The sequence below is a fragment of the Oncorhynchus nerka genome, linkage group LG11 (genome assembly GCF_034236695.1).
Source record: "Oncorhynchus nerka isolate Pitt River linkage group LG11, Oner_Uvic_2.0, whole genome shotgun sequence".
NCBI classification, from domain to species: Eukaryota; Metazoa; Chordata; class Actinopteri; order Salmoniformes; family Salmonidae; genus Oncorhynchus; species Oncorhynchus nerka.
Genome location: NC_088406.1, coordinates 13,155,114 through 13,169,544, shown reverse-complemented (window position 1 = coordinate 13,169,544; position 14,431 = coordinate 13,155,114). Strand labels below are relative to the sequence as shown.

General features: G+C 45.9%; 1 protein-coding gene across 1 annotated transcript in view; it reads left to right on the top strand.

Moving 5' to 3' along the window:
• Positions 1-14,431, top strand: part of LOC115127110 (ventricular zone-expressed PH domain-containing protein-like) — a 121,822-nt gene that overhangs the window by 65,592 nt on the left and 41,799 nt on the right. The window contains exons 7-10 of the mRNA XM_065024234.1: positions 2,131-2,364; positions 3,463-3,845; positions 13,658-13,797; positions 14,000-14,134. Of these exons, the coding sequence (XP_064880306.1) occupies positions 2,131-2,364; positions 3,463-3,845; positions 13,658-13,797; positions 14,000-14,134 (892 nt within the window). The remainder of the gene's footprint in view (positions 1-2,130; positions 2,365-3,462; positions 3,846-13,657; positions 13,798-13,999; positions 14,135-14,431) is intronic.

The following is a 14,431-nucleotide window of genomic DNA, read 5'->3' as shown; positions in this document are numbered from 1 at the left end:
TGTTTTACTGATGTTGTGTGTGTGGACGTATGTGTGTGCGTGTGTGTGTGTGTGTGTGTGTGGGGGGTTTATTTGTCTATATGATTGTGTTACTGATGGGTTCTGGCAATGGTACCACACACAGCCTTCTCCAGGAACATTGTGTATCAGTGGCTTCCAGAGGCTTTGCTTGGGGTCTCTTTCTGGAAAATAAAGACTGAGAGAAATGTGGGAGGGTTTATTAGAAAAAAGAACAGAGAGGATGAGGAGGGAGGCAAACAAAGGGCATTTGAAAGTGTTCAATCAGCGGACGAGTGGAGGGGTTGACATGGTAGGAGAGAGTGGCCACTCCCCTGTTCTCTCTCTCTCTCCTCTCTTTCTCTGTGTGTGTGTGTGTTTATTTTTTATTTTACCTTTATTTAACTAGGCAAGTCAGTGTGTGTGTGTGTGTGTGTGTGTGTGTGTGTGTGTGTGTGTGTGTGTATCCAGAGGTGAGCTGGTCTGCCCAGTTCTCTCAGGTCCGATCTGTCTCTTTCCTCATGTGCAGCATTCCAGCCCAGCACCAGTCCTATCCGGTCTAGTGTGTGTGACACAGAGAGAGACGGAGAGATAGGGAGAGAAAACACTGGCTAAGACATTTGCTACTTTACACCCCTTCCTCTCTCTGTATGTTTCAGGGTTGTTACTTTACACCTCTTCCTCTCTCTGTATGTTTCAGGGTTGTTACTTTACACCTCTTCCTCTCTCTGTATGTTTCAGGGTTGTTACTTTACACCTCTTCCCCTCTCTCTGTATGTTTCAGGGTTGTTACTTTACACCTCTTCCTCTCTCTGTATGTTTCAGGGTTGTTACTTTACACCTCTTCCCCTCTCTCTGTAAGTTTCAGGGTTTTTACTTTACACCTCTACCCCTCTGTATGTTTCAGGGTTGTTACTTTATACCTCTACCCCTCTGTATGTTTCAGGGTTGTTACTTTACACCCCTTCCTCTCTCTGTATGTTTCAGGGTTGTTACTTTAGACCTCTTCCCGTCTCTCTGTATGTTTCAGGGTTGTTACTTTACACCTCTACCCCTCTGTATGTTTCAGGGTTGTTACTTTACACCTCTTCCTCTCTCTGTATGTTTCAGGGTTGTTACTTTACACCTCTTCCTCTCTCTGTATGTTTCAGGGTTGTTACTTTACACCTCTTCCCCTCTCTCTGTAAGTTTCAGGGTTTTTACTTTACACCTCTACCCCTCTGTATGTTTCAGGGTTGTTACTTTATACCTCTACCCCTCTGTATGTTTCAGGGTTGTTACTTTACACCCCTTCCTCTCTCTGTATGTTTCAGGGTTGTTATTTTACACCTCTTTCCCTCTCCCTGTATGTTTCAGGGTTGTTACTTTACACCTCTATCTCTCTGTATGTTTCAGGGTTGTTACTTTACACCTCTTCCTCTCTCTGTATGTTTCAGGGTTGTTACTTTACACCTCTTTCCCTCTCCCTGTATGTTTCAGGGTTGTTACTTTACACCTCTATCTCTCTGTATGTTTCAGGGTTGTTACTTTACACCTCTATCTCTCTGTATGTTTCAGGGTTGTTACTTTACACCTCTTCCCCTCTCCCTGTATGTTTCAGGGTTGTTACTTTACACCTCTATCTCTCTGTATGTTTCAGGGTTGTTACTTTACACCTCTTTCCCTCTCCCTGTATGTTTCAGGGTTGTTACTTTACACCTCTTCCTCTCTCTGTATGTTTCAGGGTTGTTACTTTACACCTCTTTCCCTCTCCCTGTATGTTTCAGGGTTGTTACTTTACACCTCTATCTCTCTGTATGTTTCAGGGTTGTTACTTTACACCTCTATCTCTCTGTATGTTTCAGGGTTGTTACTTTACACCTCTATCTCTCTGTATGTTTCAGGGTTGTTACTTTACACCTCTTCCCCTCTCCCTGTATGTTTCAGGGTTGTTACTTTACACCTCTTTCCCTCTCCCTGTATGTTTCAGGGTTGTTACTTTACACCTCTTTCCCTCTCTCTGTATGTTTCAGGGTTGTTACTTTACACCTCTATCTCTCTTTATGTTTCAGGGTTGTTACTTTACACCTCTTTCCCTCTCTCTGTATGTTTCAGGGTTGTTACTTTACACCTCTATCTCTCTGTATGTTTCAGGGTTGAAGAGGAATCAGAAGGCCCTCCTTCCCCAGAGGCCAGTGTGTGTGTGGGTGCAGGGGGGTTTGGAAGGGGGTCAGAGCGGCGACTGCAGGTGAAGATCCAGGCGTTTGAGGAGAAGATGGGGGATGAGGGGGGAGAAGGGGAGACAGACGGTGGGTCAACTACACCCCAACGCAGATACAGCATGGGACAAGCTGCTAGAGAGGAATACAGAGAGATGAGATTTAACAGGTGAGTCTATATCAACACCATATCTATGAGATGTATCAGGTGAGTCTATATCAACACCATATCTATGAGATGTATCAGGTGAGTCTATATCAACACCATATCTATGAGATGTATCAGGTGAGTCTATAACAACACCATATCTATGAGATGTATCAGGTGAGTCTATAACAACACCATATCTATGAGATGTATCAGGTGAGTCTATATCAACACCATATCTATGAGATGTATCAGGTGAGTCTATATCAACACCATATCTATGAGATGTATCAGGTGAGTCTATAACAACACCATATCTATGAGATGTATCAGGTGAGTCTATAACAACACCATATCTATGAGATGTATCAGGTGAGTCTATAACAACACCATATCTATGAGATGTATCAGGTGAGTCTATATCAACACCATATCTATGAGATGTAACAGGTGAGTCTATAACAACACCATATCTATGAGATGTATCAGGTGAGTCTATATCAACACCATATCTATGAGATGTATCAGGTGAGTCTATAACAACACCATATCTATGAGATGTATCAGGTGAGTCTATATCAACACCATATCTATGAGATGTATCAGGTGAGTCTATAACAACACCATATCTATGAGATGTATCAGGTGAGTCTATATCAACACCATATCTATGAGATGTATCAGGTGAGTCTATAACAACACCATATCTATGAGATGTATCAGGTGAGTCTATATCAACACCATATCTATGTCAGCACACATGACTTTACTGAAATTGAACATACAACCAGAAGTATTAAAGGATATCAATGCAAGAATTATTAACATTTTGAAACAAAATGGACACATCAACAACAGTACAGGAAAAGGAAAGAAAAAACCCAGACTCAAGACAAAACAACAACTGATTTCTGTAGTACTCTTTTACTTTCTCCCATATAACACTGGATTCAAGTGTCTTACAGGTTAACATCACTTCTAAATGTCTTGTATGAAGCTGTTACAATATATTATCACCTTATGAATATGTTATTTTACCATAACTGAGGTTGGTGTGTGTGTGTGTGTGTGTGTGTGTGTGTGTGTGTGTGTGTGTGTGTGTGTGTGTGTCTTCCTCAGGTCAAAGAGTCTGGCTCTGCACGCCGTGAGGTCACGGTCCATCAACTCTGAGAGTGGTCCGGATGGAGAAGGGGTGGAGCTAACGTCTGACGCATTGCTCTCAGTGTCCCCACCCAATCAGCAAACAGAAAACTTAGACACCTCTCCCACTGAGAGGGAGCTAACCAATGAGAGTTCCCTGTCTCCCTCCACCCGTCCGGCCACGCCCCGTGAGGAACAGAGGGATGCACAGGGAGAGGGGGAAGGAAGGAGAGGAGTGAAGAGGGACACTGGGAAAGAGGACACGCTGTACAGCCACCTGAGGGACAACATGGAGAAGATCAAAGAGTTCTGTTCTGTGATGGTCCAACAGATCCCCATACCAGAACACTGTGTCATAGAAGGTACGCTGCTATTACCAGCTCATCATACCTGATTTAACACCAAATCATTCCGTGTTGAGCACTCATAACTCAAATAGTCAGGGAAGTACATCAGTAAAAAGCATTCGAGTGAGGTGGAGGTAACTCCCAAGATAAAGGAAACACCAACATAAACGTCTCTATTTGAACAAACCTGGTAAATCTAATCGGTGGTGATAGGAGCTATAGGTCCGGGAATGTGTGAGAAATATAAACAGAATTAAAGTATGAGCGCAATAGCTAGCGGTGGTGCGAAAGGGCTCTGTTTTGATGAATTAACAAGTTGTAGGTGTGACGAGGGCTTGGCGACTCACTGGACAATCAAGGTGTTCCATGGTTTAAAACTGCATGCTGTTGTCTCCAGTTCTGTAGGTTACTGACGGTCTCTGCGTTGTCATCAAATCCATTTGGGCTGGGGGAATCTTAGTCCATTGTGGATTGATGCTACAGTTTATTAAATAGCATTGGCTACAGTAACGAGTGATAGCAACAGTAAAAATAAATAAAAAATACATCCTGTGTTTGAGGTGTTGACAGTCAACATTGTTGTAATTGGCTTCAACGAGTATAAGCCTTTGAACATCACACTTCTCCTCAAATAAAAATACCCAGGGCTTCCATTAATTGTATTGTGTTTGTGAGGCACTTTCTCAATAAAGCAAGATATATCCTAGGCCTTCCGTTGATATGGACTTATAGGACTGAACATGTTGAATATGTTTGGAGGAGGGTGTCTGTGGTAACCGGACTAGAGGTACTCTTTGGAAATGGAGAGGGATAAAGCTCAAATGGAGTGTACACGGCAGGTATGCCTATGTGAATTGTGGGCGGTCAGGTAGCCTAGTGGTTGGAGCATTGGCCCAGTAACCAAAAGGTTGCTGGATCGAATCCCCGAGCTGTTGAACCAGCTATCATTATAGTAGTGTAAGGGTAGCCTACTAAGGGTAAGGGTAGTCTACTAAGGGTAAGGGTAGCCTACCAAGGGTAAGGGTAGTCTACTAATGGTAAGGGCAGTCTACTAAGGGTAAGGGTAGTCTACTAAGGGTAAGGGTAGTCTATTAATGGTAAGGGTAGTCTACTAAGGGTAAGGGTAGTCTACTAAGGGTAAGGGTAGCCTACTAATGGTAAGGGTAGCCTACTAAGGGTAGCCTACCAAGGGTAAGGGTAGTCTATTAAGGGTAAGGGTAATCTACTAATGGTAAGGGTAGCCTACCAAGGGTAAGGGTAGTCTACTAATGGTAAGGGCAGTCTACTAAGGGTAAGGGTAGCCTACTAATGGAAAGGGTAGTCTACTAAGGGTAAGGGTAGTCTACTAAGGGTAAGGGTAGCCTACTAATGGTAAGGGTAGCCTACTAAGGGTAGCCTACCAAGGGTAAGGGTAGTCTATTAAGGGTAAGGGTAATCTACTAATGGTAAGGGTAGCCTACCAAGGGTAAGGGTAGTCTACTAATGGTAAGGGTAGTCTACTAAGGGTAAGGGTAGTCTACTAAGGGTAAGGGTAGTCTACTAATGGTAAGGGTAGCCTACCAAGGGTAAGGGTAGTCTACTAATGGTAAGGGTAGTCTGCTAAGTGCCTGTTTTTCAATCAGAAAAAAATGGAAAACAAGCAATTGTTACAGGATAAAAACTAACGTTTCTAAATATGATTGTCACTGGATTATCTCATCTCTCGTTCCATGATGGACATATAACCTACTTTTTTTGTATTTGTTTAATAAAAACTAAAAACAATTATACCCCTTTTTCTCCCCAATTGGTAGTTACAGTCTTGTCTCATTGCTGAAACTCCGTACAGACTTGGGAGAGGCGAAGGTTGTGAGCCGTACATCCTCCGAAACACAACCCTGCCAAGCTGCACTGCTTCTTGACACAATGCCCACTTAACCCTGAAGCCAGCCAGCTAGTGCGCGATGGGAAAACGACATCCCTGCCGGTCAAACCCTCTGCTAACCCAGACGACACTGGGCCAATTGTGCGCCGCCCCATGGGTCTCCCGGTCGGCTGCGACAGAGCCTGGACTTGAACCCAGAATCTCTAGTGTCACAGCTAGCACTGCGATGCAGAGCCTTAGACCACGGCACCACTCGGGGGGCCGTGGAGGAGTTTTTACACACATCCACAATAACAACAGGAGCTGGTTAAAATAATAAGGGAATGTTTGTTCACAAACTTGATCTTTTAATAAAGCTTTGGTGATTAAGATTTATTTCAAAGCGGTCTCATGAGCCAAACACTTTATCGGTAGTCTAGACTACTTGGCGAATGCATTGTGGGAAGAACAACAAAAAGCTGCCTTCATTGAGAGGAGGGGAGACTATGCTCGGTTTTTAATCAAATTAAACAAAATAGGAAAAAACATCATTTTTTTAGGTTAAGGGGCACAAATAGCACATCTCTTGTTCCATGTGCATATCCATGCCATAACCAACCGCATTACCGCTAAGCCCAGCTTTAGGTTGGTCTTAGTGGTACTGAAATTGGCACTTTGGTGCACATTTTTAAGGACACACCTCAGATATTGCCCTCATTTACTCAAGTGTTATCTTTATTTTGGCAGTTACCTGTATGTCTGAACGATAGAATACTGGTCAAGTTGTTTTATTGAAGGATTTGGCTCTAAATGAAAAGTCTTACATCATTATGATTGATTACATGACCTGGTCAACTCACACATTATCAATCAAATGTATTTGTACATTTATCAGCCAATATCACAAAGTGCTTGTACAGAAACCCAGCCTAAAACCCCAAACAGCAATCAAATCAAATCAAATGTATTTATATAGCCCTTCTTACATCAGCTGATATCTCAAAGTGCTGTACAGAAACCCAGCCTAAATGCCCAAACAGCAAGCAATGCAGGTCTAGAAGCATGCTGGCTAGGAAAAACTCCCTAGAAAGGCCAGAACCTAGGAAGAAACCTAGAGAGGAACCAGGCTATGAGGGGTGGCCAGTCCTCTTCTGGCTGTGCCGGGTGGAGATTATAACAGAACACGGCCAAGATGTTCAAATGTTCATAGATGACCAGCAGGGTCAAATAATAATAATCACAGTGGTTATAGAGGGTGCAACAGGTCAGCACCTCAGGAGTAAATGTCTGTTGGCTTTTCATAGCCGATCATTCAGAGTTAGAGACAGCAGGTGCAGTAGAGAGAGAGAGTCGAAAACAGCAGGTCCAGACAAGGTAGCAAGTCCGGTGAACAGGTCAGGGTTCCATAGCTGCAGGCAGAACAGTTGAAACTGAAGCAGCACCGGGTGGACTGGGGACAGCAAAGAGTCATCAGGCCAGGTAGTCCTGAGGCATGGTCCTAGGGCTCAGGTGCTCCGATAGAAGAGAGAGAAAGAAAGAGAGAAAAAGAGAATTAGAGAGAGCATACTTAAATTCACACAGGACACCGGATAAGACAGGAGAAGTACTGCAGATATAATAGACCCTAGCCCCCCGACACATGAACTATTGCAGCATAAATACTGGAGGCTGAGACAGGAGGGGTCGGGAGACACTGTGACCCCGTCCGATGATACCCCCGGACAGGGCCAACCCAAGGGGGGCGCCAACCCGGACAGGATGATCACGTCAGTGACTCAACCCACTCAAGTGACACACCCCTCCTAGGGACGGCATGAAAGAGCACCAGTAAGCCAGTGACTCAGCCCCTGTAATAGGGTTAGAGGCAGAGAATCCCAGTGGAGAGAGGGGAACCGGCCAGAGACAGCAAGGGCGGTTCGTTGCTCCAGTGCCTTTCCATTCACCTTCACACTCCTGGGCCAGACTACACTCAATCATAGGACCCACTGAAGAGATGAGTCTTCAGTAAAGACTTAAAGGTTGAGACCAAGTCTACGTCTCTCACATGGGTAGGCAGACCATACCATAAAAATGGAGCTCTATAGGAGAAAGCCATGCCTCCAGCTGTTTGCTTAGAAATTCTAGGGACAATTAGGAGGCCTGCATCTTGTGACCGTAGCGTACGTGTAGGTATGTATGGCAGGACCAAAATCTGAGAGATAGGTAGGAGCAAGCCCATGTAATGCTTTGTAGGTTAGCAGTAGAACCTTGAAATTAGCCCTTGCCTTAATAGGAAGCCAGTGTAGGGAGGCTAGCACTTGAGTAATATGATCAATGTTTTGAAGTTTATTTAGTGCTTTATCCGGGTAGCTGGAGAGTAGTCTAATCTAGAAGGGCCAAAATCATTGATTAATTTTTCTTCATAATTTTTGGACAGAAAGTTTATGATGTTTGTAATGTTACGTATATGGAAAACTCAGTGATCAGGTTGATTGATTACATGACCTGGTCAACTCACACATTATCTGATCATTGATCATGATGATAAAGGGGTTAATTGTTATCACTGGAAGGTGAAACTGGAACCCAAAGTTAGAGCCAAAAAAGTAATTGCATACAGTGTTATTTTTTATTAATGAAATTAAGGAATCCGCAGGGCTGCAGTAAATGGATTGAACTATTTAATTGTGACTTACAGAGCAGTCTAACCAGAACCAGATGAGGCTTGAGGGTTCAAACTGTCTCCCGCTCCTTCTTGGGGTACAGACGCAGGGTAGCAGTCTCTATAACCCCAGTAGAGCCCTGGGGTAAGAGTCCCTCTCTATAACCCCTGTAGAGCCCTGGGGTAACAGTCTCTCTCTAACCCCTGTAGAGTCCTGGGGTAACAGTCCCTCTTTAACCCCAGTAGAGCCCTGGGGTAACAGTCCCTCTCTATAACCCCTGTAGAGCCCTGGGGTAACAGTCTCTCTAACCCCTGTAGAGTCCTGGGGTAACAGTCCCTCTTTAACCCCAGTAGAGCCCTGGGGTAACAGTCCCTCTATAACCCCAGTAGAGCCCTGGGGTAACAGTCTCTCTAACCCCTGTAGAGCCCTGGGGTAACAGTCTCTTTATAACCCCAGTAGAGCCCTGGGGTAACAGTCTCTCTATAACCCATGTAGAGCCCTGGGGTAACAGTCTCTCTAACCCCTGTAGAGCCCTGGGGTAACAGTCTCTCTAACCCCTGTAGAGCCCTGGGGTAACAGTCTCTTTATAACCCCAGTAGAGCCCTGGGGTAACAGTCTCCCTATAACCCATGTAGAGCCCTGGGGTAACAGTCTCTCTATAACCCCTGTAGAGCCCTGGGGTTACAGTCTCTCTATAACCCATGTAGAGCCCTGTAGTCTCTCTCTAACCCCAGTAGAGCCCTGGGGTAACAGTCTCTCTCTAACCCCTGTAGAGCCCTGGGGTAACAGTCTCTCTCTAACCCCAGTAGAGCCCTCGGGTAACAGTCTCTCTCTAACCCCAGTAGAGCCCTGGGGTAACAGTCTCTCTCTAACCCCTGTAGAGCCCTGGGGTAACAGTCTCTCTCTAACCCCAGTAGAGCCCTGGGGTAACAGTCTCTCTCTAACCCCAGTAGAGCCCTGGGGTAACATTTTCTCTATAACCCCTGTAGAGCCCTGGGGTAACAGTCTCTCTCTACCCCCTGTAGAGCCCTGGGTAACAGTCTCTATAACCCCTGTAGAGCCCTGGGGTAACATCATGGACTAGCTTTGTAGCTGTCTCAACTGGACATGGGTTTGGGGTTTTAATTCTTCTCACAGCACATCGTTGTGACTGTGTGAATCAGACACCAGTGGAAGCAGAATGTCTTTCATGTGTTAGAACTGCCTCTCTCAGAGTACCACCCTTCTGCACATGTGCACACTGACCACAGCCAGCTTCCTAGAGAACACTGGGATTCAACTGAATCTCTCTTGGTCTTGTTGATCTTAGTACACCACTTTAATCATTACTTAAATAATCAGAGAGCCAGCTGCGTAACACACACACACGGTACACACTAACACACAGTTGTACAACTGAACGCCTCTGAATCAGAGAGGTGCCTGGGGCTGCCTTACACACTCACAGTGCAATGGGTGATAGAGCAAGTGAAAGTTGAGGTCATGATAGAGAGTGGCAGGAGGGGATGTTGTGGTAGTCCCTCTGGTCTCAGTGACACGGTTCCATTCTGTAACAGCAGAGCCAAGGAAGAGACAGACAGGAGTTATTCACACACACACACACATGAACCCACACACACAAACCCACACACACACACACAAACCCACACAAACCCACACACGAACCCACACACACACACAACCCACACACACACACACACGAACCCACACACACACACACACAAAACCCACACACACAAACCCACACACACACACACACACACACACACACACAAACCCACACACACGAACCCACCCATTTTCAAATCCACTAAAAGACAACAGTCTGCAGCCCTGAGGGGCTTAGGATAGGACATGGCAGGAAGACTCGGCTAGATGATGTCATGGTGTCGGTGGCTGTTTGGTGACACGTGGGTCTGTGACCCTCTGTAATGTTCTCCATGTGACAACACGGGTCACAGTACACAGGACATACACACATGGCGTCACTCTCTACACTGTAACATTGAGGCGGTGTCCACTGCACTAGTAAGGTGTCCACCCACTCTGCCCCAGAGGGTGAAAACACACTTTGTTAGTGAAATGTCGATTTCTTTATGTTATAAAATACATTTTACCAAGACAAATAGGATTATTTATGTTGAGAATCGTTCAGTGAGGTCTTTCTCTAACATATCGAAAACTTCATATCCAAAAATTCATATTTCATAACCGAATACATCCAATTATAAACACCAAGCTCTGTTGACATAGCAACTTTTTTGTTGTTAATAAGGATTTTACATTTTGTAGTCGTACTCTTCAAAGTTGTTTTCACAGGTCTCAAAAAGCTAAATTAGCATGGTATGAACTGAATGAAATGTAAAAGTCTTTGAAAATAAAAAGCTTGGTTTACGCTCATTGCTCCGTTGACTTTTAACAGCGAAACCCTTGTTTTTCTGAGAAATCTTTGAAAAATAACAGGAATTTCTAATTAATATGAAAAAAGTATAACTAAAATGTGAAAATACTACATGTCATATCGCAACACCCATATCCATCTTACCTCTAGATTGTTTTATGTGGATTTGAGAAGAAAGAGTTCAACCGGTAAGTGAGCCTGTCGGGGAGCCAGCCGAGACACCGACACGATGCATTCTCCCCATTTTTCACCACTTTGTTTCTCTGGCTTCCATTGATTTATTCACTCTGATTCTGTCCATCCCTCAAGGTTAATGACTACAATAACTTTTGAAAGGATTTATGATAGAGACATTGAGGTTTGGACCATTGGTTTTCTTATAGGATTATCTACACAATATACACCCTACAGTACAGACACCCCGAGACACCCTACAGTACAGACACCCTGAAACACCCTACAGTACATACACCCTGAGACACCCTACAATACATACACCCTGAGACACCCTACAGTACATACACCCTGAGACACCCTACAGTACATACACCCTGAGACACCCTACAGTACAGACACCCTGAGACACCCTACAGTACATACACCCTGAGACACCCTACAGTACATACACCCTGAAACACCCTACAGTACAGACACCCTGAGACACCCTACAGTACATACACCCTGAAACACCCTACAGTACATACACCCTGAAACACCCTACAGTACATACACCCTGAAACACCCTACAGTACAGACACCCTGAGACACCCTACAGTACAGACACCCTGAGACACCCTACAGTACAGACACCCTGAAACACCCTACAGTACAGACACCCTGAGACACCCTACAGTACAGACACCCTGAAACACCATACAGTACAGACACCCTGAGACACCCTACAGTACAGACACCCTGAAACACCCTACAGTACAGACACCCTGAGACACCCTACAGTACATACACCCCGAGACACCCTACAGTACAGACACCCTGAGACACCCTACAGTACAGACACCCTGAGACACCCTACAGTACATACACACCGAGACACCCTACAGTACAGACACCCTGAGACACCCTACAGTACAGACACCCTGAGACACCCTACAGTACAGACACCCTGAGACACCCTACAGTACAGACACCCTGAGACACCCTACAGTACAGACACCCTGAGACACCCTACAGTACAGACACCCTGAGACACCCTACAGTACAGACACCCTGAGACACCCTACAGACACCCCTGAGACACCCTACAGTACAGACACCCTACAGTACAGACACCTACAGTACAGACACCCTGAGACACCCTACAGAGACACCCTACAGTACATACACCCTGAGACACCCTACAGTACAGACACCCTGAGACACCCTACAGTACAGACACCCTACAGTACAGACACCCTACAGTACAGACACACCGAAACACCCTACAGTACAGACACCCTGAGGCACCATACAGTACAGACACCCTGAGACACCCTACAGTACAGACACCCTGAGACACCCTACAGTACAGACACCCTGAAACACCCTACAGTACAGACACCCTGAGACACCCTACAGTACATACACCCCGAGACACCCTACAGTACAGACACCCTGAGACACCCTACAGTACATACACACCGAGACACCCTACAGTACAGACACCCTGAGACACCCTACAGTACAGACACCCTGAGACACCCTACAGTACAGACACCCTGAGACACCCTACAGTACAGACACCCTACAGTACAGACACCCTGAGACACCCTGCAGTACAGACACCCCAAGACACCCTACAGTACAGACACACCGAAACACCCTACAGTACAGACACCCTGAGGCACCATACAGTACAGACACCCTGAGACACCCTACAGTACAGACACCCTGAGACACCCTACAGTACAGACACCCTACAGTACAGACACCCCGAGACACCCTACAGTACAGACACCCCGAGACACCCTACAGTACATACACCCTGAGACACCCTACAGTACATACACCCCGAGACACCCTACAGTACAGACACCCCGAGACACCCTACAGTACAGACACCCTGAGGCACCATACAGTACAGACACCCTGAGACACCCTACAGTACAGACACCCTGAGACACCCTACAGTACAGACACCCTACAGTACAGACACCCCGAGACACCCTACAGTACAGACACCCCGAGACACCCTACAGTACAGACACCCTGAGACACCCTACAGTACAGACACCCTACAGTACAGACACCCTACAGTACAGACACACCGAAACACCCTACAGTACAGACACCCTGAGGCACCATACAGTACAGACACCCTGAGACACCCTACAGTACAGACACCCCGAAACACCCTACAGTACAGACACCCTGAGACACCCTACAGTACAGACACACTGATCAAGAGACCATGAGTCTGACTCTATACACACACACACACAGACAGACACACACAACGAACAGACCGCACACTCAGCAACATACACGTCCGTATACGGTGTTTCTAGACTGTAGAAGGTTAATAAGGTGTTTGGGGCTAGTTCCTCCAGGAACTACTAGAAATATAATGTAAGGTAACAGTGGTACAGACCTATAGTCTACAGGACTGAACTATCCTCACAGAGAGGGGTAGAGGGGAGAGAGAGGGGAGGAGAGGAGAGGGGAAAGGAGGGGAGAGGAGAGGAGAGGGGTGAGGAGAGGAGAGGGGAAAGGAGGGGAGGGGAAAGGAGGGGAGAGGAGAGGGGAGGGGAGGGGTGAGAGGGGAGAGGAGAGGAGAGGAGAGGAGAGGAGTGAGGGGATGGGGTGAGAGAGGAGAGGGGAGGGGGGACAAAGTTGGAAAGTTGTGGAGCAAAATTAAGAAAAAACTAAACAAAAACGCTAAACTGAATTGTCTGACTCTCTACACGTGTGTGTGTGTGTGTGTGTGTGTGTGTGTGTGTTTCAGACTCAAGCCGTGGCTGTGTTGCAAAGCTGTCATTCTCGTGCTCTCTAAAGGGGCATTACTGTCTGTTTACCAAGTCCTGTTTCACCCTCACCAGCCTCCAGCCACACCTCTGGATCAACATCATGCTGCTTCACCTACAGGTAGATGCTCTATAACACAACACACACACATATATACATACACACACACATACACACACACATACACACACACACACATACATACACACACACACATACACACACACACACATTCACACACACATATACATACACACACACATACACAATACAGGTGATGTCTCTATCAACTGGATTAAAGCCCTGTCTCCCTGTCCTCCAGAGTCAGCACAGCGCTCCCCTCTCCTCTCTGGATGACTGTGTTCAGAGGTTGGGGAGACTGTGGGAGAGGACCCAGCTAAAAGGAGCTCACTGCTTCTCCATGGCCATGACACAACAGCCCACTCCACACAGAAAGGTTTGTGTCTGTCTGTCTGTCTGTCTGTCTGTCTGTCTGTCTGTCTGTATGTCTGTCTGTCTGTCTGTGTATGGATACATATGCTGATCCCTCCTATATTCTTTCAAAAGAAGAAATGACCTCATAGACTACGAAGCCTCAGAACTAGAGTGTTTCAGGGGTCAAAGTTCAACAAAGCTCAGAACACTTGACCCTCCCTCCACAGCTCTCTAAATGGACACTTCTGGAAGCAACATGTCCACTCACAGTTACATAAAGGTTCAGTGAAATAAAAGTCTGCCGTTAGCAGACGTGTAG